This window comes from Oreochromis niloticus, unplaced genomic scaffold (assembly GCF_001858045.2).
Source record: "Oreochromis niloticus isolate F11D_XX unplaced genomic scaffold, O_niloticus_UMD_NMBU tig00007468_pilon, whole genome shotgun sequence".
Lineage (NCBI taxonomy): Eukaryota > Metazoa > Chordata > Actinopteri > Cichliformes > Cichlidae > Oreochromis > Oreochromis niloticus.
Window position 1 is genome coordinate 7,544 of NW_020328594.1, and position 26,675 is coordinate 34,218.

The 26,675-nt window shown below is 38.3% G+C and overlaps 2 protein-coding genes across 10 annotated transcripts; one reads left to right on the plus strand and one right to left on the minus strand.

The window, feature by feature from the left end:
• Nucleotides 1-1,019: 1,019 nt before the first annotated feature.
• On the minus strand, nt 1,020-7,983 carry LOC106097334 (myelin-oligodendrocyte glycoprotein). Of its 9 annotated transcripts, none has more exons than XR_003218287.1 (5): nt 7,756-7,978; nt 6,138-6,187; nt 3,132-3,199; nt 1,573-1,926; nt 1,049-1,255 (listed from the first exon to the last, which is right to left on the minus strand). XR_003218287.1 is itself a non-coding variant. In XM_025904888.1 (4 exons), exons 1-4 carry the CDS (start codon nt 7,818-7,820, stop codon nt 1,035-1,037), a joined length of 690 nt encoding a protein of 229 aa, XP_025760673.1. In that variant the 5' UTR covers nt 7,821-7,983; the 3' UTR covers nt 1,020-1,034. The 9 variants fall into 9 exon arrangements, 2 of the variants coding, with proteins under 2 accessions (XP_025760673.1, XP_013122851.2); XR_003218288.1 differs by having other exon boundaries at nt 1,050-1,255; nt 3,142-3,199; XM_025904888.1 differs by lacking the exon at nt 3,132-3,199 and having other exon boundaries at nt 1,020-1,255; nt 7,756-7,983.
• Nucleotides 7,984-22,383: 14,400 nt separating this feature from the next.
• LOC100707245 (GTPase IMAP family member 4-like) lies at nt 22,384-26,213 on the plus strand. The gene is made up of 3 exons (XM_003459783.3): nt 22,384-22,459; nt 25,262-25,311; nt 25,441-26,213. The coding sequence occupies exons 1-3, from the start codon at nt 22,440-22,442 to the stop codon at nt 26,211-26,213; spliced, it is 843 nt and encodes a 280-aa protein (XP_003459831.2). The 5' UTR covers nt 22,384-22,439.
• The last annotated feature ends 462 nt before the right edge of the window (nt 26,214-26,675 follow it).

The window sequence follows — 26,675 nt, forward strand, 5'->3', positions numbered from 1 at the left end:
AATTTACAGAGTGAAGCAACTGTAACCCGACTTCCTCAGAAAACACTGAATTACATGTGTGTGACGTCACCAAACTTTAGAAACTTTATGCAGATTTCTTAATGACGTTTCTTTTTTATTTTGTTTTCTTGGTTTGTGTAACCATGTCAATGTTTTACTTGCTGACATTTTTGAGAACTACTTCAACAAATTTCCACCATAAATTCTGTCACATTTTCCAAAAAAATAAAAAATTTGACTCTCCAGTCAGAGTTGCTGAGTTCAGGTAAACTGTAGTTATGCCAAATACCTGATTCATTGTTTTAAAGTTTTCTGATCAGTTATTAACCTCTGCATCTCTGTGTCACAGCATGTCTCTCTCCCCTCACCCCCAGCAGGTTGCAGCAGATTAAATCAACAGGAAGAGGTTTTCTTTTTTCTTTTCACTGTTGCCAGGTGCTTGTTCATTGTTTGATTGTTTCTCTGTTATTGTAGCGTCTTTAATTTACAGTATAAAGCACCTTCATACTCCAATAGATGCATCAGAGAGCAAGTGGAGGTTAGTATCTTGCCCAAGGATATTTAGCATGCAGACTAGGGGGAACGAGCCAGGGATCGAACCACCAACCTTCTGAGCTACAGCCACCTCCTGTGTCAAACATGATGCAGTTTCCAGGGCATGTAGACACCAGTGATGTTTCTACATTTAACAGCTGATCCTGGTATCAGCTGTAGGTGACAACAGATAGAGTGATATGACCCTTTGAATATTACCCATAATGCACAACATCAGGGTGCCAATTCTTGTTTCTATAGGGACCGTGTTTATCTCCTTAACAACATAATGTTAGCTGCTGTTAACAGTTTGCCTGTTTCACTTTGCACATGCAAAGACAACATTCAGCTTCATTTACAGCTGTCAGCAACTCTAAAAGATTCTCAAAGGGGTTCAGGTGAAGCACACACAGCAGAGATGTAAATAATTGATGTACATTGAGATGTAACAAGAAATCATCCCGAGGGACTCTTTATTGCATTGTAAAGAAAGTAACATTTCAGGCCATTTCCTCACTCTCATCACTAGGCTTGGCTATGAACTGCTCCTTACTTCTTTTAAATCTCAAAAATGCCATAAACCCAATGACAGTAGTGACGAGAACAATAACAACAACAACAACCTGAACACTCAGAGTTTCTGTTTTTCTATCATACATGTTTCCGTCTGTAGCTCCTTTTTCCTTCAGCTGCTGCTCCGACATGGTTTTATCCATTTCACCTGCAGAGAAAACATCAGCTGTCAGAACAGAAACTGAGACTCCAACACAGCAGGGAACCAACAGGTGAAACTATCAGAAGCAAAAAAGTTGTTCAACATCAGCTTAGGGAAATATTTCCACTACAGTCTACATTTAAAATTACACTTTTTAGGACAGAAAATATATTTTGCAGTTGATCATCCACAGAGTTTGCAGCATGCTATGACTTCACCCATCACATGGTCATCCACCCGATATGTCACAACTTCAGAAAATTATAACTGACCCCCAAAAAATGGGATGTGATGCAGTTTCCAGGGCATGTAGACAAACTCACCTGTGACTGTGAGGTTGATGAAGTGACTGATCTCAGTGTGAGCTCTTTTACTTCTCACAGGCTTCCTCAATGCTATGTGACACTCATACATCCCAGTGTCATTAAACGTGACGTTGTTCAGGATCAGTGAAACGTCTCCATCCTTCATCTCCGGGTCCCTCAGCTTCACTCTTCCATGAAAAGATGGATGTTGGTAGTTTTCATAGGAGCGTTTGTTCCTGTAGAAGTAGACGTAGCCGTCTGTGTTCAGGTCAGGTCTGCTCCACTTCAGCACTGAGATTCTTTCATCTGTGGAAATCTGACACTGGAGAGTGACGTCAGCTCCAAGCTTCGCCTGCACATCCTGCTGCAGAGCTGAAGAAAAGAAAAGAATCAGTAATCGTCAGTTTCTCTCAGCTCTCTGTTATTTTAATTCATGAAGCTGCTGTTAAACATGACCATTGTTTTTTTTTTTTAACACACTGCAGTCAATAAAAAAAACAAACAAACAAAAAAAACACTGAAAAACTTGTTTCCATACATCTCAGATGAGCAAACAGGTTTCCTTTAATACACATACATTTATTTTAAATGTCTAAAAGTGCACAATGAGACATCTTGAAGATGATAGTTGTGTTTTATGTGTTTATGTTATTGTGTTTATTCATTTATATTTAGCACTAATGAAAAACAAAAAAGTAAATTTTCAACCTCTGTGGCAGAAAAAACAATTCAATCCTGAAGCACTACAAAATGCAGTGCCTCTAATGTCCTCTTGAGGCTCTAAAAGTGGCTCTGTTTGCATTAATTATTATCTTAAAATGTCAAAATAAGCATATTTACAGCAAAAACTGTTTGGGTCTTTATACCTAAATTCTCCCTTTCTAACAACTCCATATAGATCTTGGGGAGGCTTAAATTGAGGAAACAGACCTAACAGAGGTGGTTGTACCTGCTAGCTGCCTGCCATCTGTGTTAATCATGATACAATTATCTAAATTTGTTCGGGAGATATCATGTTCACGGTGAGATAAATCCTCTGACCACAGGTTCCAGCTCAGTGTGAGTCTGTAAGATTATCCTTCACCAGCTTTTCCAGTTGGATTTAAAGCACTCCTGAATGATATTAGCCAAGATAATTAAGCAGTGTTATCATTAAAACACTTCCATTCGCTTCCGCTTATCCTTCTTCAGGGTTGCGGGGGGCGCTGGAGCCTATCCCAGCAAGGCGAGAGGCAGGTTAATCCCTGGACAGGTCTCCAGTCTGTTGCAGGGCTAACACACAGACAGAGACAACCATTCGCACTTACATTCACACCTATGGGCAATTTAGAGTTTTCCAGTAACCTAACCCCACTAACTGCATGTCTTTGGACTGTGGGCGGAAGCCGGGGAGAACCCACGCAAACTCCACACAGAAAGACCCCGGCCTGATGGTGGAATTGAACTCAGGACCTTCTTGCTGTGCAGCAACAGTGCTAACCACCAGCAACTTTTCACTGATATTATTTTGTCCTCTGACACCAAGCATGAGCAGCTGTGATCACAAATGTCTTATAAGGCTGTCAGATGGTTTTCACCTGAACACACATCTGTGATGATGTGTTTGATGTCCAGTCGCTGGTCCCTCTTTGCTTTAAACTACCTCCTGCACAAAAGACAGTGATTGATGTCAGACTGATGTTAATGATTTTCATTTCACACATAGTTGCTGATATCCTGAGCTGAACTGACAGCAGCATTAACAGTTTAAACCTTCAAGGAAATGCTTTTTATTCTACTGTGAGATATTTTTCATTTCCAGGTAGTCTCTTAATACTTTTAGACACAGGGATCACATTTTAGACATGAGCACAACTAATAATGGTAATATGATAGTTAAGAAAAACATGTTTTCTTATATTAGAGTAAGATTTTTAATTATTTCCATCACCACAACTGTGAAAATCCCACGCGTTATCATGAATCACTCTCACATCAACTTATCATTGCATAGTAAAATCCCCCACCTATCAATACCAATGGGTATTAGAGTCATAGTACAGATGAGATTTCCTCAGAAACTCTAAAAAACTCCCCATCTTAACGGGCCTGTTTAGCACTTCCTGCTTGAGCTTTCACTTCATTTTGTGATTGAAAAAATCACAGTTATGGTTGAAATACACAGTTTAACATGTTAAACACACTTTAAAGGGCAAACGTCTCATACTTGATACAATCCTCTTGACATCTCGTGGGGCACTACAAGCAACAATAAGCCTGCCTTCATGATGTTGATTTCAGACTCTGACAGGCTGCTACTGAACTCTGTCAGAGTGTTGTGCATGGTGAAAATTTGCAGTAAACACGTGTCAGAAGTGTCAAATGTGATAACAACACATCTTGCCTAAGCATCGGCTCGTGTGAAATGGATACAGACAAATGGGTTATTATAGCTTGCTATGCATTTTTATCAGGGCCGTATCTAGAGGGGGGCATGTACTGCCACTGCTAAACTATTCCTATTTATTGTGGTTTAATGTGTCAAGGTAACCATTCTTTTAACAACACCATTAAATGTATTTTTTACTCGTAAAACTGCTTTCAACATCTCAACTATCTGAACATCTGAGTAAACACTATCCCAGCAGACCTCTGTACCTGTCCAAATAAACTATAATTAAAAGAGTAATATGGGCCACAGCCTCCCTGCAACCCTGGTGAAGATTAGAGGATGGATGGAGTAGAAGTTGTTATAAATCCATTAAAATTTATGTTAACCAGACGCTTGACTTTGTTTAACACTGAAAAAAAAACTCTTTTAAGGAACTTAAAATAATCATGGAAAAGATTTCCACATTAATAAATGCCTTTCTATTGGCATTTTTTGTTGGACTAAAGTAATTTGCATTAAATTAAGTAGGACTCAACAGTAATATATAAGTTGATCCATCATTAATTAATCAAGTTGGATCAACTCAAGTACATTAAAATTGAATAACAGAATTGCATAATGCTAAAAATAAACAATTTAAATACATGGAAATTCTTTGATGATTTTTTATGTTCATTCAAAGAGTTATTTTTTGTGCAGCTTCATTGTTAAAGACTTGAGTGTAATGAACGCATTGCCTTAATCAAGATCAATGAAAAGTGACAGGGAAAATACATTTAGTCATGTTTTGAACAATTTAAGTTCAAGTTTTTGTTTTTCCAAAGAACAAGGAAAAATAAACTTAGTTACTGTCTGTGAAGGTTCTCAGTCATCCAGGTCATCGCAGTCTAAGGAGCTTGGAAAGAAAAGCGTCTGGACTTCTTTGAGTTGCTTGAAGACGTTTCACCTCTCATCCGAGAAGAACTGAAGAATCTTCTCAGATGAGAGGTGAAACGTCTTCAAGCAACTCAAAGAAGTCCAGACGCTTTTCTTTCCAAGCTCCTTAGAAAACTTAGTTACTCTTATTAGATTAGCTTTGAAGTTTGACACGAATTAAAATATAAACATGCTAAGTTTCACTCACCTATAGATGAAACAATTAGAGATAAATACAGGAAGATTATTAAAGAAGTCATCTAAAGTATGATAGGTGGTCTGAGACGGCGGAGCAGCTGCACACTGAGCAGAACAGGAGGAAGACTAAAGCAACTGAAAGCGAAGAAGTCACAGGGTTTCAAAGAAGTTATTCAAAACGACAGAACAATCATACCTCTATTTACATACAAGGCGATAAAATACGCACTTCCTTTCGTTGATGTCTTTAATATAAAATATCACTAATGATGCATTCACAAGAACTCAGGCTGCTTCACAATATTGATTAGCTTGAAACGCAGCTGTTTATCTAGTTCTTAGTAAAGCTTGTTAGCTCAAAACCTTACAAAAACATGTTTTTTTCAAGTCATTTCTTACAACATTTAGTAAAATATTTGTAACTTTTCATATTTAAAACACAATTTTAAATGTTAAAACTAAATGTTAAATATTAAATCTAAATGTTAAATCTAAATATTATATTTGAATCTAAATGTTAAATCTAAATGTTACATGAAACTAAATATTTAGCTAACATGCAAATTTATTGTACGGATCAACGGAAATACCAAAATAAAAGCTTTACGAAAACTTCCAGTGCAAAAGGATGCCGTAGTGGTCAGATTGTGTCAGCTCTCCCCTGATGGCCAACAAAACAGATCTTCCAATGTTTTCAGCTAAATCGCTGGACATGCTCGTAGGCAAGAAGTGAAGCCGCTTATGGTGTTGAGAAGTGACCATCAGGGGATGGATTTAACATTTAGATTCAAATATAATATTTAAATTTATCATTTAACATTTAGATTTACATTTAGATTTAGCTTTGAATTTAATATTTAGATTTAACATTTAAAATTGTGTTTTAAATATGAAAAGTTACAAATATTTTACTGAATGTTGTAAAAAATGACTAACCCCCCCCATGTTTTTGTAAAGTTTTGAGCTAAATGTGGAAAAATGTTGCCGGTAATTTCAGCATGTTTCATTTTACAAACGGCGCCCTATATATTTCAGTCTACTCTGTCCAAATAAAAATGTCAGGACTGCATACAAGTTTGAAATAAGAGTTTTATCAGACCTGCATTGATGGATGAATGTGTTCCCTTCAGCTCGGATACATGCTGCCTCCTGTGGAGCGACAACAACAGGAACAAGATTTCGTGTTTTAAATGCTCTGACAGCAGCAGATGTCACAAAAAGCGAGATGGATAAATGCAGTCTTCAGTGTCATAGCCAAATAGAGCACCTTTCATTCATAATATTGTCAGTCCAAGCCCATTATGTATTATTTATTTTTCCTGGGTTGTGTGAAATCCCAAAAAAGACACAAAAAAAAAAACAAAACCTGGGTGTAGGTCTATTAGTCTATTAGTTTATGTTGTGGGGTTGGGTGTTGATACTGGAATGCAAAATTACTGATGGAAGATGGACAAGAAACGGTCAAAGCCATCAGGTCCTTTGGATAATGGCAGGTATTATGTATCCTGAAACAAGATAACATTCATTAGTAGAGATTGGGAAAATTTCTGTTTACCTTTGGTTATGATAGTAAACAGACACTGATGTAGCTTATTGAACCTTTTGGACTATGTTCAGCATAATATTAATTAGCCATTAATTGGAAGAGGTGTATTGTTGATTTGTCTGCTATTCTTAATGTATGAAGAATTATAATGGCTGTTTGTTATCCATTTGCATACTCTCTCTCTCACTATATAAAATATTTCAGTATGGTTCCTAAAACAGTTTTCACAATAACATATGTTAATGTGCAATCCTTAATAGATATATATATATATATATATATGTATTGTGTGTGTGTGTGTGTGTGTGTGTGTGTGTGTGTGTGTTTTGGGGGCTAGGGGGCGGCAGAGGGAGTGTTCGCCCAGGGCACCAAACAGGCAAGGACCGCCCCTGCCTCTCAGTGTGTTTCAGGCTGTTTGTAGATTCTGTGCTGTAAGGACACAGTTAATAATCAGCCTACTGAACCGTGTCTTACGTTTCTCGCTCCCAGTGTGCGCGCACTTTCAGAGCGCACAGCGTGCTATACTAAACAGCACAAAGGTTTCTCATTAATGCCCAGCACTGCTCTGACATCTCATTTGCACCACTAGTGCAGCATTTTCCTCGTATATTTAAAGGCTTTATTTTGTAGCGCTCTGTCAGCTGTTCTCTGATTCTTTCTCTGAGTGAAGTGGGAGACGCTCAAACGGTCGGTCGTTCAAATAAAACTGACTGCAGTGCATAAAAAGAGAAATGGCGTTAATAAAAAAAAGTCAAAAAATTTGTTAAGTCTCATTTGCACCACTAGCGCACCATTTATCCTTGAATATTTAAAAGCTTTACTTTATATAAAGTGAAGTAGGAGACGCTCCAACGGTCTGTTACACGCAAGATAAAACAGAAAACGGCTTCTTTTTATTTGAGCCCTAACAGCGAGAAGCACAAAGTCTGCACACAAGGTATTAAACCTCCTGACATCGTCTCTGACTGAACTTTGAGGCTTTTGGAGTCAGCAAACAAAAAAAGAAAATATATATTTAACCCGCTCCCGATTACTCCACAGTCTGAGCGGAAATTATGGTTTCCTTAACTGTTTATCTGCAGTGAGAGCTTGAAGGTCACGTGGTCCAATTACAAGCAAGTTTACAAATCTAATAAATATGAACAAACCTTTCATGTCAGTTCAAACTCACCTGCAGACACAGACTATAAGTCCAGCAGAGACGCTCCAATGTCCCAGCAGCCGTTTCCTCCACATTGTTCTGCTGATCCGACTCTTCAGTCCGCTAAATATCCAAAGGATGGTGAGATTTGCCGAGAACAGAACATCCCAGTTTAATCCTGACGAGGAGATTCAAGAAGAGTTTTTAAAACAAGCTGAAAGTGTCCGAGTGTGAAAACGGGTGCGTTTGTTTTCAAGTGCGCGCTCCAGTGTCTTAAAGGAAGAAGAACAAACTGAGGGTGGGGTTATAAACACGTGCGCAATAACAAAGGGGCTAATAACAGGGTTCGTGCTCAGCTTTAAGTGGATCTTCTCTGACAGATTTAAGCAGATTTCTTAATGAGAACTACTTCAACAAATTTCCATCATAAATTCTGTCATATTTTCCAAAAAAAAAAGAAGAAGAAATAATTAGACTCTCCAATCAGGAGTTGCTGAGTTCAGGTAAACTTTAGTTATTCCAAATATCTGATTCATTGTTTGAAAGTTTTCTGATCAGTTATTAACCTCTGCATCTCTGTGTCACAGCATGTCTCTCTACCCTCATCCCCAGCAGGTCACGGCAGATTAAATCAACAGGAAGAGGTTAACTTTCTGCAGAAGGTTTTTTTCTTTTCACTGTTGCCAGGTGTTTGTTCACAGCTTGATTTTTTGTGTTTTCTCTGTTATTGTAGTGTCTTTACCTGACAGTATAAATTACTTTGAAGTGAAACCTTTAGTCAAATGTGATTATATAAATAAAACTGAGTTGAATGTGGACAGAGTGATGTTTCTCCATTTAACAGCTGATCCTGGTTTCAGTTGTTGGTGATAACAGACAGAGTGACACGACCCTTTGAATAATACCCAGAATGCACCACATCAGGATGCCAATTCTTGTTTCTATAGGGACCATGTTTATCTCTTTAAAAACATAACTGTTAGCTACTGTTAACCCGCTATGTCAAAACTGCAGAAAATTTTAATAGAGATTGAAAATGTGACGTCATTCAGGGGTAAAACCGCAAAGGATTCTGGGAACTCGTGGCAAGAGGTACTAGTGCACGCAGGCTTTCAATTGAAATCAGTTACACAGCGATAAAAAGAAACACAAAAATTGGCAAGAAGCTGTTGTATTATTAACTGCAATAGCCGGTCGCATGACAGCCACGGGAAGCCGACGGGTAAAGAGATCGGTTTTTATCGGATTACGTCGTTGAAGAGAAATTGTTCGAGCCATGTTTCCGAAGTAACAAAGCCGACGGATGGCCTGGATTGCAGCCATTCAAAGACCAAATATAACGTCCCAGAACACGCCAGCTCACATGTTAGTCTGCTCCAAGCATTTCCACAAAGGTCAGTGTTTTGTAGTAGTTAATACGTCATTTTTCATAACATAATTGGTGATATAGGTTACAAGCAAGCCGGTTTTTTGTATCACTAATTGCCCAGTACGATTACAGCATAAAATATTATTGTCACTGCTACATTTCTGTAATGCGTACCAGAAATTATTTCCACTACTAATTAATTACCATTGAGCTCAAAGGTTATATTAATAAATGGTTAACAAATGTGTATTTATGAAGACGATTTGTGAGACTGGTAAACTTACCTTTGTTTGTACGATGGTCTTTCGTTCTACACGGTGTATTTCAAGCTCCTGTACCCATCCGTCGGTAAACTGTACCTGGGCTTGTTGCAGTGACCTGAAAACTTCATGAGTGTATGCACTCACTCCAAGAACCGTATAATTATAAATATGAGCGTGGTGAAAGTGGGCAGCACGCTAACGTCTTTTGTCCACTCTGTGTGCTTGTAAGGGTCTGACCCTTTCACTTTTTTCCTCGTATCTTTTCTTTGACTTTTCATCAAGTCTGTCTTTGTACGGACCGGCATTGTTCTCCTTCGTTTTGTACATAACTTTTTTGGGGGGCAAAGAAAAAGCAAGAAGGTATTGGAACCGGAGAATGAACATTTTGCGGTGCTGCAAATGCTTGCGTTTGATGCATTGCTTTGATTGTTTTGCCACGAGTACCCGGCATGCAATGCGCGAAAGTCACGTGGTCTGTCAATCTCTGTGAGGTCAATGAAGTGACTTATCTCAGTGTGAACTCTTTTACTTCTCCCGGAGTTCCTCACTGCTACGTGACGCTTATACATCTCAGCGTCATTAAATACGACATTCTTCAGGATCAGAGAAACGTCTCCATCCTTCATCTCCGGGTCCCTCAGCTTCACTCGGCCATGAAAAGATGGATGTTGGTAGTTTTCATAGGAGCGTTTGTTCCTGTAGAAGTAGACGTAGCCGTCTGTGTTCAGGTCAGGTCTGCTCCACTTCAGCACTGAGATTATTTCATCATTGGTAATCTGACACTGAAGAGGGATGTCCTCTCCAAGCTTCACGTGAACATCCTGCTGAAGTCCTGAAGACAAGAAAAGAATCAGTAATCATCAGTTTAGTTTCAGTCCTCTGGTACTTTAATTCATGAAGCTGCTGTTAAACAGGACCTTTGACATTTAACACAGTCTAGAAAACAAAGTAAACAAACCTTTACATTTACATTTTTAGTGAGAGAAGTTAACCAACTGTTTGTAAAACGCTTGCAGTTCTTCGAACAAGTTTCTGCGAAACAACATGAACAATTACGTAAACTGCACAACTCAGCAGGTTGTGGAACCTTTTTCAGCAATGACTTGAAGTTGCTGTTTTCTGTGAGACTTCATCAGTGTCTCACATCGCTGTGGAGGAATTTTGCCACTCTCTTTTTTACAATGATACTTCAGTTTAAAACGAATTAAAAGTTTAAATTTTCACATTTCTAACAGCTTTATGTGAAAGGGAAATTTGAAAAAAAAAAAAAAGCATTAAATTGGGAACATAGCTAACAGTTATAACAGCTAATTAACAGTTGTCATAAGATAGCCAGGACAGGAAGAGACTTCACCCAGCTACTCAGCAGGCACGCCCAGGTGTCCACCTCCTAAGAGAGAAAGGGGAAAAACCCACAGCCATCCTCTGGTGGAAGGAGTCATACATAAAACAAACACTGACAACATTGGATCATAACAGTTCACATCATGATTCAGATAAACTAGGATTCAAATTTACTGGTTCTTAGTTTTGGTCAGTTCAATAAGCTGAGACAGATTCTCATTTCTACTAAAGGAGTCAGAACATAAAACTGAAAAAGAGTTTGTTTGTTTGTTTATTTAAAAAAGAGATTTAACATGTTTTTGAACCACTATACTTAAACTAATTTAAGGAAAAATCTAAAAATCCAAAAAAGAAGACACAATAGCACAACAAAACAAGTAAAAAGTTAATTTGACTTTTTTTGTATGTGAAAAAAAATATGGGAGAATTTTATTCACAGTTACAGGTTTTTCATATAGGTACTTCCAAGACACAGTATGGTGGAAGCAAAAGGCATTTATTTGCTCACATATCTCAAAGGTCATGACAGTCCCTGGCATGTCGAGCCTTCATACAGCACAAAAAATACTTTCCTGTCTAATGACAAGTGGCAGCCTTAAATACTCTGAGCTGTTAAGGACTAAACCATTATTTTGATGTCAGGTGAGTTTTCCAAATTCTAACCTTCCTCCTACAGTCTACAATACACTATTTTATTAAATAAATATAAACATACATTTTCCCATTTTCAAATAATTAAATATTTATACACTTCACCGTTACACCTTAACAGTCATTATAGAAACACCAAACCCCCAGGCACAAAGATTCTAGATTTTGCACACACAATTTCCTAAGTTTTCCTTAATAGTAGACTTATTTGCTCCCAGTAACAATTCTTTCCTTCTCAAAGACAACCATCACATTTCTTGATGAGGAGCTGCTGTGCAGGACCTGGAACAAAAGGCTACCTGCTAATTAAAATACTCAATAAATATTAAATAAGTAAACCTCTGCGTGCAAATTTTATTCATGTGCAAATCTATGCTAGACATGAAATGCTAAATAAAGTGATAGTTAAAGTGCTTTTAATAAAGTGCAAAGATGCTCCTAAAGTGCTGTACAAGTCATAATACAAATAACACTACTAAAGAAGCTCTCTGCCTTACAGGCAGTCATTCACATTCTATTTTCCGTCTTTTTATTTAAATTTCATTGTGTCTTCATAAAATAACAGGGACTGTTTTGTAAAATAGGACAAATACTGTTAAATTGCAGATTTTGAAGTTTATTTAATAGAACCACATGTCCACACAACATCCTGCACTATTATATACACACTGCAACTCAGGAGGAATGTGTGAAAGACTTCAGGTTTAAAGTGACCACCACAATTCAGGCCCACCATACAACATATGAGCATGATCTGTTCTTGAACAGCAAGAACAGGTGATGATCTATGAGGTGTTACGACCCGGCTCAAAAGCCGCAACATAACTAAGGAGACGAACACAAACAAGGCCACCCTAAGGGGAGTCAGTTAAAAAAAAAAAGAAAAAAAAGGTTTATTACAAACTTTAAACAGAAAACTGACAGCGCTGTGTTCAACATGCCACTGGGCAACCAATTAACTCATTAGGCAAACACAGGTGAGTAAAACAAATGACAACTCTAAACAGGCTAAGCTCAATCATATACCGGGGTAAGCCGCAAAGTTCAAGCTGTACAAGCTCTCCAAAGCCCTGAGTGTAGGATTTCCAGTCTTTCGTAGCGGCAGGTGAGCACGATCAGCCACTGATTGCTTCACGGAGTGCCACAGGATCCCCAGGCAGCCAATCACCTATGTGGGCTGACACAGTGCCATCTGCATGCACAGGGGCTGGCACAAGTCTCCCGCTAGCCAATCATCAGAGAGTCCTGGCATTCTTGGACTTGCTTGAAGGGAAAACTGCGGTCTCACTCTCTCCGAGGCCCAGGGCAGTAACATGAGGTCACTCAGACAGGAAATTCAGATAAAAGGATGGAAGACGGGCCAGTTTTCCTATAAAGCTTAGAGATTATGATACAGTGTGAATAACATATTCCACATTGGAAAAAAGAACAACTCCCCCCCCAAAAAAACAGAACAGACAAGACTCATCATGAAATCGAGAACTGTAACCAATATTTGTTTTCCACATTTCTTTGCAGGGGTCTTGACTGTGTTTTGGCCACATTTACAGTGCAGTAGATAACTAAAGGAAATTGAATGGATACAAAAGCCAAAACGTGTGTGTTTGTTGACATTTCATGAGTTCTTGATGTTTCTTGAGCCATTGAGGGTTTGGTTTTTGGGTTTTTTTTGTTTTTGTTTTTTTGTTTGTTTTAATCCAATTAGCCACTGGACCGTTCCAAGTTGAACACCAGCTCCTGCCTAAGGAATATATGTGCCAGTATTGTTTTGGTGCCTCTAAGCTGCTTTGTTTCAGATTTGTTCATCAGGATGGGGGGTGGAGTTATTCTGTTGCTTCTTACAAATCACAAGTGTAGCCATCACAGCAATAACAGACAGAGCTGTTATCAGTCCAAAATGTTCTCTACTGAGTCCTTCCTCTTTCCCTCCATCCCTTGTGCATCCTTCTGGTAGACCTGCAGATAAAAGTGAGGTATCAGCTGTCAGACAGTGTGATGGTTTATACAAATAAAACCTGATGTTTCCCTCATAGCCTTTGATCACACAATCTACTGACTCACCTGGAGGAACAACACTCAGGTATATGGTGCTGATGGGCTGTACAGCTCTCCTTTTATCGTTTGTTCCTCTCCTGAAGATACGACACTCGTATGTTCCAGTGTCGTTAATCATCACATCCCTCAGAATCAAAGACACGTCTCCATCCTTCATCTGTCTGTCCTGCAGATCCACCCGGTGCTTACAAGATGGATGCTGGTCATCTGGAACAAACAGCTCATCTCTGTACAAAAGGGCATACTCTTACTTCAGGTCAGCTCTGCGAACATTTCTCTGACAAAGTCTCAGTGTGAAGTATGCGGTGCTCAAATGGTATGTTACGGGTGCAGGAAGAGGAAAACAAAACACCCATTTTTTATGTGAGTGGCACGAACAGACGCAGTTTTTAAATCCTCACAGCGACTCTGACTGAGCTTTTATTTTTTATGGAACCAGCAAACAAAAGATGAAACCCACTCCGGAGTGCCTCCACAGTCCGCGTCACACCGTGTGACACTGCTGGACACGCCCACACAGAGCCGAACGCAATGGTGCAGGTTGATCACACATGGATCTCATGAAGGCAATTCTTTTTTACTACAGGAAGTTCCTGTAAATGCCCCACAATAAAAACCTCAGTAAGAAATACAACACAACTGTTTGCTGGAATACTTTTAATTTGTAACAAATGCCAGAAGTGCTACTTTTAGACAAAAGAGGATATAGCTAGTAGCTACTTTCAGCTACTCTATGATCAAGAGAGTTAAAAAGAAAACTAATTACGTTAAGTTAGTCATCAGTCTCACGTTGTGGACTTTTTTCCTTCTTAGCTGCTCTAAATGTTCTCTTGTTATCCAAACTAATCAAAGTACTTTAAATATCAGCACGACAGCTTTAACTTTACAGGGAGTGCAGAATTATTAGGCAAATGAGTATTTTGTCCACATCATCCTCTTCATGCATGTTGTCTTACTCCAAGCTGTATAGGCTCGAAAGCCTACTACCAATTAAGCATATTAGGTGATGTGCATCTCTGTAATGAGAAGGGGTGTGGTCTAATGACATCAACACCCTATATCGGGTGTGCATAATTATTAGGCAACTTCCTTTCCTTTGGCAAAATGGGTCAAAAGAAGGACTTGACAGGCTCAGAAAAGTCAAAAATAGTGAGATATCTTGCAGAGGGATGCAGCAGTCTTAAAATTGCAAAGCTTCTGAAGCGTGATCATCGAACAATCAAGCGTTTCATTCAAAATAGTCAACAGGGTCGCAAGAAGCGTGTGGAAAAACCAAGGTGCAAAATAACTGCCCATGAACTGAGAAAAGTCAAGCGTGCAGCTGCCAAGATGCCACTTGCCACCAGTTTGGCCATATTTCAGAGCTGCAACATCACTGGAGTGCCCAAAAGCACAAGGTGTGCAATACTCAGAGACATGGCCAAGGTAAGAAAGGCTGAAAGACGACCACCACTGAACAAGACACACAAGCTGAAACGTCAAGACTGGGCCAAGAAATATCTCAAGACTGATTTTTCTAAGGTTTTATGGACTGATGAAATGAGAGTGAGTCTTGATGGGCCGGATGGATGGGCCCGTGGCTGGATTGGTAAAGGGCAGAGAGCTCCAGTCCGACTCAGACGCCAGCAAGGTGGAGGTGGAGTACTGGTTTGGGCTGGTATCATCAAAGATGAGCTTGTGGGGCCTTTTCGGGTTGAGGATGGAGTCAAGCTCAACTCCCAGTCCTACTGCCAGTTTCTGGAAGACACCTTCTTCAAGCAGTGGTACAGGAAGAAGTCTGCATCCTTCAAGAAAAACATGATTTTCATGCAGGACAATGCTCCATCACACGCGTCCAAGTACTCCACAGCGTGGCTGGCAAGAAAGGGTATAAAAGAAGAAAAACTAATGACATGGCCTCCTTGTTCACCTGATCTGAACCCCATTGAGAACCTATGGTCCATCATCAAATGTGAGATTTACAAGGAGGGAAAACAGTACACCTCTCTGAACAGTGTCTGGGAGGCTGTGGTTGCTGCTGCACGCAATGTTGATGGTGAACAGATCAAAACACTGACAGAATCCATGGATGGCAAGCTTTTGAGTGTCCTTGCAAAGAAAGGTGGCTATATTGGTCGCTGATTTGTTTTTGTTTTGTTTTTGAATGTCAGAAATGTATATTTGTGAATGTGGAGATGTTATATTGGTTTCACTGATAAAAATAAATAATTGAAATGGGTATATATTTGTTTTTTGTTAAGTTGCCTAATAATTATGCACAGTAATAGTCACCTGCACACACAGATATCCCCCTAAAATAGCTAAAACTAAAAACAAACTAAAAACTACTTCCAAAAACATTCAGCTTTGATATTAATGAGTTTTTTGGGTTCATTGAGAACATGGTTGTTGTTCAATAATAAAATTATTCCTCAAAAATACAACTTGCCTAATAATTCTGCACTCCCTGTAGAATAGACACTAGCAGCGATAGATGCATGACCACAGGAAAATTATAATAATTTATGAAGGAGAAATAACCAGCAAGAATTTGCTGATGCTATCTATCATGCTGACCTTTGTTCCTTTAAAATTCAGATTATAAAAAAATAATTATACTAATTGTGGGGCATCTGACACTCTTTTCAGCTTCTTTGACCCACTGCATTAGCAAAGCATAAAAAACAGAACTAAGTTACAGCACTCAAATTATATATTAAATAACTAGAGATAGCCATATGATCAAAGCAGTGAATATACTTTATTTTTCATAACAAAAAAACAAAAAAAATGTAGATCTCAAGTCTCCCCTATATTGTAATGTAATGCCAACACGTAAAAAGTAAAGGTGCCCTAAAGACTTAGAACACTAGTTGTGCTGTGGAGTAATGTCTTTTAAGTAACCACCAATTATGTGTGTATGTGGCACCCACAAGTGTGTGATGTCATCCACTATTGCTGATCATTTCTGTTTCCATTCTTAACATGGCTAGTACAAAGAAGGGCATAAATATATACTAAAATGTAATAAGAATTGCAGAATTTAAACATCAGTAAAAAACTTTAACACATCTGTCACACTTCAAGAATTTTTGTACATATCACTCATGATAAGCCAGTACTTTTAAAATTAGCATGTAGAAATTGATTTTGTTTTATTTGACTTTTCCATGTTATTCAACCCAGTACATCAGTTTTGCTCTTTGCCCTGATCAACACAAAAATATGCTAAAATACAGAACACTTCTGGTGTTTTGATTTCTTTTTAAAATTCGGAAAATAATTTTCATGATCTGGAATTTTCTTGAAGAGTTCTATGACCTGACTAGTATCTTTGGACTTGTTGTTGAATACATGATAGCGACTGCTGCATAATTGAACAATGTTCTTGAGATGATCACGTTCATTAATAAACTGCTGCACGCTAATTGAATTTTTCAGATCATCTCCATGGGTAAACAAGACAAATGTTTTCTCTCTGATCTTGGAACCAAGCTTGTCCTCCAGGTTTTCCAGTATTCCTGTCTCTTCGTCTGTGAACCGGCTTAACTGTAACACAAGCAACACAATGCCTGCCTCTGACTCACAGTACTTCTTACACTCCTCTATTTGTTCCTCACTGTGTTCTAATTGTTCATGAAAAAAGTCTTGAGTGTCGACCACTCTCAGTGATAGCCCAGATGGCAGTTGTATTAGTTTATTCTGACACTTAGTAGTGACTGGTGTGGAGCTAGCCTCAGATTTAAAATGTTTGGAATGTTTTTTGTTCACAGCAGCCAGGATGGTGTTTGCAGATGCACTCTTTCCAGTCCCAGCTTTTCCCAGCAGAACAATATCAAATACACTGCCAGCTGTTCCACTGGCACGGCAGTCTGCAGAATAAAGTTTAAAAATTGATTAAATACTCAAAGAAATTATTCCAAACAACAACAACAAAAAACGTGTCAAGAACAAAAACACAGAACAGTACAGCGTCGGAAGTGGGTGCAACCAAGAAGTTTCATTAGAATGACACAGAGTAGAGCAGGGTTGTCAAACTCATTTTACATTAAAAACATTTTACTTTGCTCCTAAGTGGGCTGGACCAGTGAAAGTACAAAATGTTACAAATGCATTGCAAAGACTGATGTATAAATTTAAGATATTCTGTTTCTGTTCATTGGCAGAAACTGTTGTTTCATTTTTAATTTTTGTTAACTGACTGTAAAAACACATAAAAACAAACAAAAAAAGAGTAACAGAAAAAGTTGAAAAATTATGCATTCCATCATATTTTCCAAAGTGTGGATTGGAGTCTTTGCTGGGCTGGTTCTGGCCCATGTTTGACACCCCTGGAGTAGAGTAACACACTTGACATTAAGACAGTGTTTCTTACTCAATAATAAACTTTGAAAGAAGTTTACCTGATGGTTCTTTCTGCACTTCACTCTGATTGTATTTATTTTCTGGTTTTAGTTCCTCACCATTCTGTCTTTCATCAGTAGAAGCAAATTGTAAGGTGGAAACACTTGAAGAATCTAAACCTGTGAAAATGCAACATGAATACCCCAATTTATCGACACACATCTCATTATCAATTGTGTTAATTTTAATCAAGTGTTGCCTCTAAAAAGGGCAAACACTTAATTAAAATTATATATCACATGTAGATAAAACTACATACTTACCTGCTTTTGAATGGTTGTATTGAGGATTGCCATCACCACTGCAACAGATTTTGAAAATAGTGTAAATTGTTATTCCTATGGAAAGAAGTGCAGTGTAATTTTGGGATTATATTTATTTAGCCATCCAGGTTTATGACTGAAATCCATCTTTTTGGAAATCTGAACCATTTTACAGATTCATTTTTAAGATCAATTTATTTTTCTTTCAAATTACTCTTTTATGTTGAAATTGTCTTTAATAATGTTCATTAATAAAAGTAAGGACAAACGTCAGTTGAAGTGCTTCAGATTGGTCTGAGGTATGAGGCTAAAGTTATAACAACACAAAAGTGACTCGCTTTTCCTTAATATGATGTTGTTAGTTAAGTCATTTGGGTATTTATAGTGATTTTTCATGAAAAGTTTTCTTTAACCCCAACACGTGGGAAATTTTTGTAGCCCTCTACATTTCACTGCATTCACTCAGTGAGCAATTGGATTCATACCCTGACCTTCCGATCATGGTGGCGACTGCTGTAGGGTACCTACCGAGCTATTCCTGCACCACGACAAACTAATTGTGAAGTGGTAATGCTTAATGGATGTTTAATCAAATAAACTATAAACTATTATGTAGTTATAAAATTTCTACCTTCTTTTCTCCAAAGTTGTCCTTCTTCTCTTCACAGCATCTATAATGTAGTTGTTGTAGTCATACTTAAAACACAGACGCTGCCAATAACACTCTGTGTACATAGCGGCCAGTTTTTCAGTAGCTATTGTCACTGAGATGCAAATCCTGTCTTGTAGATGTCTTAGTGCACGAAAGCTTTCAATGTCTGGTACAGTTAGAGCTAAGTTGTCTGTGATTTTTTCTCCAAAGGTATTTTGAAGTTGTCTGATTTGAGCAACAACTTTTTTCTCCTGGGTGTTCTCTGAATCTACTACCAGTATAAACAGTTTGGGGGGAGGATGTGAAAGTGCCATCAGGTCAATAATCTGCTGCTCTGGGTTCTGACTTCTTTCATTAAAGAAGTCAGGGGCTTTGATGATTTTTAATTGTTTATTTTCTTTCCATTCAAATTCATCTGACAATGAGACAAAAGAATCTTTAGTTTCAAGGATCATGTTTCCAATGATGTTCTTTAACTGAACTCTCTTCCCCAACAGAACGATGGTTGATAGTTCAGGATATGCTGTTGAAACAAACAAACAAGAAACAGAATTCTAGTTCAGTGCACATTCTGGAAACTATGCTTTAGTTTTGTGAATATTTTATATATTTTTTATTAAACAGTTAAACTGTGAAAAGTTTACAGCAATCCTGACTTTTCATTTCTAGGTAGTTTGTTACTAATTCGGCCATTGTACTGTGGTAAGGAAACAGACTTAACCATGCTGTATTGAATTTTATAGTTAGAATAGCTCTCGTAGTAAAAAGAGTCCCTATAAAAAGACAGATGGTAATGAACAGATCCTCCCATTTCTGTATTATTTTTGTTGTGCTTTAATACAGCCTGAGCCTTTTTACCTCTGTTATCAAGCCCAACATTTCTGCATGATTTTGTGTTTCGTTTCCCCTATGTCTAATTTTCATATATAATTTGTTTTAAATATATAAAGTATATCTGTGTGATTATATGAATAGCCTTATCATTTTTCCAGTTAACAGGTGTTTGATAAACGTTCACTAATCTTTGGTGCTATTATTTAACTGCTGTGGTTGATTTTCTTTGTCTTGGGACTGCAAGTGTCCAGAGTCAGGAGAGACTAAAAAACCCACCACTGCAAGGCAAGAGGTGAGGCGACAGAGGCTTTCAACAACTGATGATACACCAGGACAAATTCAACACTGAGTGAGCAAGATGAGGAGAAATAACAGATAAAACTTTAATAGTCCCACACATGGGAAATCTTTGATAAAACATTAAACAAACATTAAAGTTACACAATGCATATAGGCTCTAAGTGCCTTGGAGTGTCAGCTTGAATTTGGTTACTCATACCGTACCACAATTTATTCATATAGCACTTTAAAAACTAACACCAAAGTGCTGTACAGCAGAAAAATTAAAAGTGAATCCCACCAGGGGGTCACCCATGGCAAACTCCTGGGTGAGGGACCAGACAAAGAGCGATTCAAAAGACCCCAATAAGTAGAATATCAAGGGATGAGTTCGTGCCCCAAGTGAAGGAGTTTAAGTATCTTGCAGTCTTATTCACGAGTGAAGAGGGAAAAGAACAGGAGATCGACAGATGAATTGGTGCTGCGGCTGCAGTGATGTGGATCCTGTACCGGTCCATCATGCTGAAGAGAGAGCTGAGTGTAAAAGCAAAGCTCTCAATTTACCGGTCGATCTACGTCCCTACCTGCACCTATGGTCACGAGATGTGGGTAGTAGACCAAGACTGTGGATACAAGTGGTGGAAATGGTCTTCCGGGGAAGGGCGGCTGGCTTCTCCCTTCCAGATAGGGTGAGGAGGAAAGTCATCTGGGATGGGCTCAGAGTAGCCTCTCCACATCGAAAGGATCCAGTTAAGGTAATCCAGGCATCTGACAGGGATGCCTCCTGGGCGCCTCGTAAGTGAGGTGTTCCATGTCCCATTGGGAGGAGGCACTGGGGCAGCCCCATGACACGCTGGGGGGATTTTTATCTCTTGGCTGGCCAGACAAGTTAGAGGAAGTGGCCGGGGAGAGGGAGGTCTGGCCTTCTCTGCTTAGACTGCTGCCCCTGCGACCCAGCTCCGGATAAGCGATAGAAGATGGATCGACAGACAATAAGAACAATAAATAAAATAACAACAAAATAACAGTGTCAGTTACCGACTGAGTCAAAAGCCAGCAAATAAAAATTCATTTTGAAACAATTATTTGCACACTTTCTGTAAATCCAATGAACTTCATTTCACTTCTCAAATATCACTGTTTGTGTCTCCTATATGATATATTTAACTGACATTTTTTATTGTAACAACCAACGATTTATACAGGAAAATAATGACTATTAACAAGGTTGCCCAAACTTTTGCATCCCACTGTATATCATCAGCAAAGAGACCTTTTCGTTGTTCAACTTTAGAAACTGTAACCCCTTTTAAATGTGTACTTTTCTGTATGTACTGAGCCAAAGGCTCAATATACAGAGCAAAAAGGGCTGAACTAAGGCAACAACCCTGCCTAGGTCCTCTAAAGCAGTGGTCCCCAACCTTTTTTGCGCCACGGACCGGTTTATGCCCGACAATATTTTCACGGACCGGCAATAAGGTGTCGCGGATAAATACAACAAAATAAAACTAGTGCCGGTACCGAAAAAAAAGAAGATTTATTCATAAAACACGTGAAAAGACCCAGGAAAACAGAGTTAACAATAAAAACGATAACAAAATAACGCTGAAAACCGATAAAAACTCTGAAAACCATACATTTCACACCTGAGCCTCAACTCTCGCGGCCCGGTACCAAACGACTCACGGACCGGTACCGGTCCGAGGCCCGGGGGTTGGGGACCGCTGCTCTAAAGAGTTCAAAACTGTCCGTCAGGTGCCCATTTATTTTGAATCTAGCCAATGGCCTGTGGTACAAGGATTGTATACACTTGATAAAGATACTGTTAAAGCCCATTCTTTTCAAGACAGCAAAGAGAAATATCCAAGAGACTGCCAAAAGCCTTTTCAGCATCTAGGCTTACTAAGGCTGTTGGAGTTTTCCGTTTCTTAACTTCACTAATTATATGCAGCGTGCGCCGTATATTATCTTGCATCTGTTGCCCCTTCATAAATCCTGTCTGATCTTCATCCACCAGATCCTGGAGGAACAGCTCTAAGCATCTTGTAATTATGGAGGTAAATAATTTATAATCCACATTTAAGATAGTGTCCAGTTGAAAGAGTCTATCAAGAGAGGAGCCAGGTCCTCTTTAAAAATCTTGTACCACTCACTGCAGTACCCAGCACGAACTGATATCCTCATGCTGGTGTTGTTCCCATGTCATCATAATAAATGTTCCAGGTTCAACATTGCAAGTGACCAATCACATTGTTGTGACATCATAGTTTTGCGACTTCAGAAAACAACGCAGTAAAAAAAAAAGTTCTTAACTTGCGAGAAACCGCCTCTGTCCGCCAATCCAGCAATTTAAATTCTTTGCATTTCAGAATACTGTTCTTTAATAAACGGTAAGCATTATACATATTGTCCTTGCAACATTGGAATTTCATAAATGAATGAATCGCTTGGCTTGCAAAAGTATTACGTCAAGACCAGGCTCTAACCACAGCTATAGAACCCAGAGGTATAAGAGGAGGTAGACATCACCAGCTCAGAGATTAAGTTGAGAGATCTATAACAGTAACGTGCAACAGAGTACTTTCACGACTCTGTTGCACCTTACTCCAATAGATTTTTATATGCTTTATACATTTTTCAGGTAAGTTAATTAACAGCATTAAATCCTATTTTGTGAGGATGTCATGGGTCTGTATTTCTCTTCTGTTAGATCTACTTACCTGAAAAACAGATGAGTACAATACCCTCAGTTGTATCTGAATTTAGAAGCAGGAAATTAGGGGTCATCTATTTTTTTTCCTGCAGTTAAACTAATTGGTGTCTGGTCATCTTGCATAACTGATAGACAGAGCTTGATATCATGTAAGTACTGTAACTATGAAATGTTATGCTATCTTTTCAAATGATACTGGCCAAGGAAAGCCTCCGATTCTATGTTTAAATACTCTAAGAACTACAAGTAAGCCAGCAGTCTGAGGGCGAAGACCTCAATAGGAATCACATGGTACTATGAAGTCTTTAAGATTAGATGGAGTTTGATTATTCAACACCTTGTATGTGAGAAGCAGGATTTTAAATTCAATTCTGGATTTAACATGGAGCCAATGAAGAAAAGCCAGTATAGACCCTACTCATTCAGCATTTCTGTTCCCTAAAACATTGGTCCATCGGTTTTACTAGTCTCAGTAGTAAACTGACAAAAAATTTGTTAGCATGCAAAACAGATGAAGCACAAAGAGAAGGAACAACAGTGAGACGTAACACTTCTTGGCACGCTACACTGCACCTCAGGCATTCTTGGCTGTCTAGATCAAAGAGCAGGCAATTATCTGGGTGAGGTTTACCATATATTACATGGGAAGTTTTTTTTAAAGTTTTTTTTAAGTTTTTTTATTCGAGTAAGAGCCAATTAATGTTAAAAATGCTGCTGAGCTTCTACTTTGGTTTCCTTTAGTACTAAAGGCTACCCTTGTTTTACACACAAACATGACAGTAACTTCTCAGTCTGTTCTTTTATTTTATTGCTACTTTTATGCTTTGCTAAATCCGTAAACATTGAACTTAAAGCTTTAAGATTATATATATAACAATGTACAATAATTGTAAGTATTTATAACAGGTTTACTGTATATGTACACTTGTAAATGTGAAAAGATGTATGGTCTAATGCAAACGCGAATGAAACAATATAAAAGGACGGAGAGGGTGAATAATTTTCTAATTAAATTTACCCACCTCTGCAGTTACTTAGGTCAGAGTTGTATCTGTTTTTAAATTGCCTCATGTACACAGCTAGACAGATTAATGATTTTCCAAATGGGCCCAGAGAGGAAAGATAAACACAGTGAGTACTGCTGGTGCCACTGGATCTAAACAACAAAATTTTGGACTTATTCTCACAAAAATTCAGAAAATTTGGTGCCGTCCATCCCCTGTTGTTAATAAGACAGTTAAGGAGAGGTTAGAGAGAGCATAACCAAAGAATAAAGATCCATTGTAAATAGGACTGTCACACTTTATATCCGCAAATATATATTCTCTGTGCCATAAACTTGGAACACCCTTAATATAGATTGCTATGTCTCAACAAGTAAACAGGATTTCTCATGACCATCTCTATCATGAAAGCAAGACTACAAAAAGTATTCACATGCCTGGGAGAGAAAAGAATACACATGAGAGGGAGAGACAATAACAACAAAGGCAACAAGGCAAAAGAAGATATGCAGTTAGACGCAAAGAGCAATTAACATGGAATGCAAACCATTTTTTAAATGAGGGCAGTCAAGGTTGGGAAACTGGCTCTAGTTACTTACTGGTAAAGTTGTTTCCTGATCAGGAACATTGCAGTTCTTTTTTTTTTTTTTTGCTTTTCTTAATGTTTTTTTTGTAAATCACACCAATAATCACAAATTCCTTGAATTTTTGTCTATTTTTTGGGACAACCACACCACCACGTGTTGTGTATTATGGAGATAGGTTGGATAACTTTGGAAGGCACAATATTTCTCTTCATTTATCTCATGTTGAACGTTAAACATAGATGTAACTAAAAACCTTTAGCTGCCAATAATACTTCTAGCATAGAAAAACTCAAACTGTGACTAAATTACATTCCTTAATATACAATCATACTCAATGAGCACCTCCACCATTACCTCATCTACAGCTAGTAACTGACAAGGAGAGAAAATGAAATAAAAGTAATACCTTTACAACACAGACTAGAAAGTGGTTGCATTGTTAAACCCATGTCACCAGGATTCTTATTGACACTGTGACAGCAGTGCTTCAGGAAGTCAATGTGGTTAGGCTGCTATTTATTAAATGTTTTCATTGCAATTTTTTTTGTATCCATCAAAGCACCTTTTAATGCATAAAATCCCAAATAGTTGTTTGGTTTGAATAATAGTTTATCTAAAATCACGTTATGACCTAATCGTTAAGAACAATCCATGCATGAAAAATTACCAAAGAAAATTTTGATGACACTATGATGAAGATGCTTTGTTACTCTAAATTTAAGCTTGGGTACTTTTTAAATTTAAAAAAAATAATTCAAATTTTGGGCACAGGAACCCTTTTTCAGTCTCTGAATGGGTGCAAGCCACAAAAAGTTTGACTTTTCACTGCTATAAAACACATTGGTAAAACAAACACTACAAAGTCTCCAGCCAGACTCTAAATAACTATCCATAGCATGACTGAAACATACTATCTAACAAACCAGATATTCTCCTTAAACAAATAAGAAATGAGTGTCACTTACGTGGTGGACATCTCGTTTCAGGTTCCATCTTAGCAACTTGGTAAAGAACAAACAGCAGAACAGGTTCCCAGAGTCTGTGGAATAGCTTTGGAATCTCTTGATTATACCGATATGCTGATCCACCCCTTTTGGGTGTAAGGTTGAAAAAGCCTGTTGTCTCTGTTTTTAATCTAGTTTTGCTAACAGATTGAGAGTGATGGGTATCTTCTCCTCCATCCCCAAAGGTAAAGCTGAAACAAGTTTAAGTTTTCAGGTTTTTGCATATGGTCAGAAAGATAAAATAAATGATCTTTTTTAAAAATGTAAAATGTATAATTGAAATTTCATGTTGTGACATATGTTTCTGTTTGTAGGTCCTCCTTTGAGAATTGTAATGATTGGAAAAACTGGAGTTGGGAAAAGTGCAGTTGGGAACACCATCCTGGGCAGACGGTACTTCAAGTCCTTGGCTAATCCACAGTCTGTGACAGAGACCTGTGAGATGGAACGTGTCTCCATTCAAAGAAAGATCCATGTGATTGATACACCTGGCATTTTAGATACAACTAAATGTGCAGAGAGCATAAAGAAAGAGGTTGCGAAATGCATCCATGTGTCCACTCCTGGCCCTCATGTGTTCCTCTTGGTCCTTCAGATTGGAAGGTTCACCAAAGAAGAAGAAAACTGTGTGGAAGCCCTGGAGAAACTCTTTGGACCTGAGTTATCCAAGTACGTGATCATTCTGTTTACACGTGGCGATGAGCTACAGAATAAAACCATACAGGAGTATGTGCAAAGCGGCCATCCCAAACTTCAGGAGGTCATAAACAAGTGTGGCAACCGTTACCATGTCTTCAACAACAAGAAAGTGTGGAACAGAGCTCAGGTGGCCAAGCTGATAAAGAAAATTGATGAGATGGTAGCAGCGAATGGGGGAAAGCATTACACTGATGAAATATTTGAGAAGGTAGAGCTAGATCTGCTACAGCATAAAACCAAAAAGGAAAAGCCAGCTGAGCAGCTAAGTGACAACAACTCCTTCAATTCTGATCTGCTGCAAAAAGTAATGCTATTTCAGGCAATCCTGACTGCTGCCTCACAAAACAACACCACCAATGTGGACCAAGGGGCACTGTCTCCATATTGAGGAGTGGTGTGATAAAAAAAACCCTCAAATAACTTTCGAGATTTCTGCTCCTCTAATAATGACAGTTTTTTTGGTTTATATAAACTTTCATTTATTAACCCTGCCTGAAGAAATTTTTCTGCTTTTTATTAGCAGAGGTTTAAAACTCTGTGTGGTGTTTCTGTTTTCTTCCACATTTAAGACTGAATGACAATAACCATAAAATACTCATAAGATCGATGTTAGTCAACAGAAATGGCAAGATATAGGAAGGCGGTGGGTGTTGCTATGAATGTTCATCGAGCTTTGAAACAGCATTCAGTATACTCTGAAATATTTATTTTTCACCATTACTTTGTGTCTTTGATAGCAAACATAGGGGAGTGAACTGTAATCATTTGTACTGTTTCTGTACTCTTTTACACTTTCATGCATAACTATTATATTCATGTATAAGTTATGAACAGGGCCAAAATAAAAACA

Excerpts from the sequence above, each read along its gene's own strand:
- LOC100707245 (XM_003459783.3), top strand. The coding sequence starts at position 22,440 with ATGCTTTATACATTTTTCAG. Across the intron at positions 22,460-25,261 it reads ATGCTTTATACATTTTTCAG|TTTTGCTAACAGATTGAGAG; the intron begins GTAAGTTAATTA and ends TTTTTAATCTAG. Across the intron at positions 25,312-25,440 it reads CTTCTCCTCCATCCCCAAAG|GTCCTCCTTTGAGAATTGTA; the intron begins GTAAAGCTGAAA and ends TTCTGTTTGTAG.
- LOC106097334 (XM_025904888.1), bottom strand. The coding sequence starts at position 7,820 with ATGTGGAGGAAACGGCTGCTGGGACATTGGAGCGTCTCTGCTGGACTT. Across the intron at positions 6,188-7,755 it reads CTTATAGTCTGTGTCTGCAG|GAGGCAGCATGTATCCGAGC; the intron begins GTGAGTTTGAAC and ends GTCGCTCCACAG. Across the intron at positions 1,927-6,137 it reads ACATTCATCCATCAATGCAG|CTCTGCAGCAGGATGTGCAG; the intron begins GTCTGATAAAAC and ends TCTTTTCTTCAG.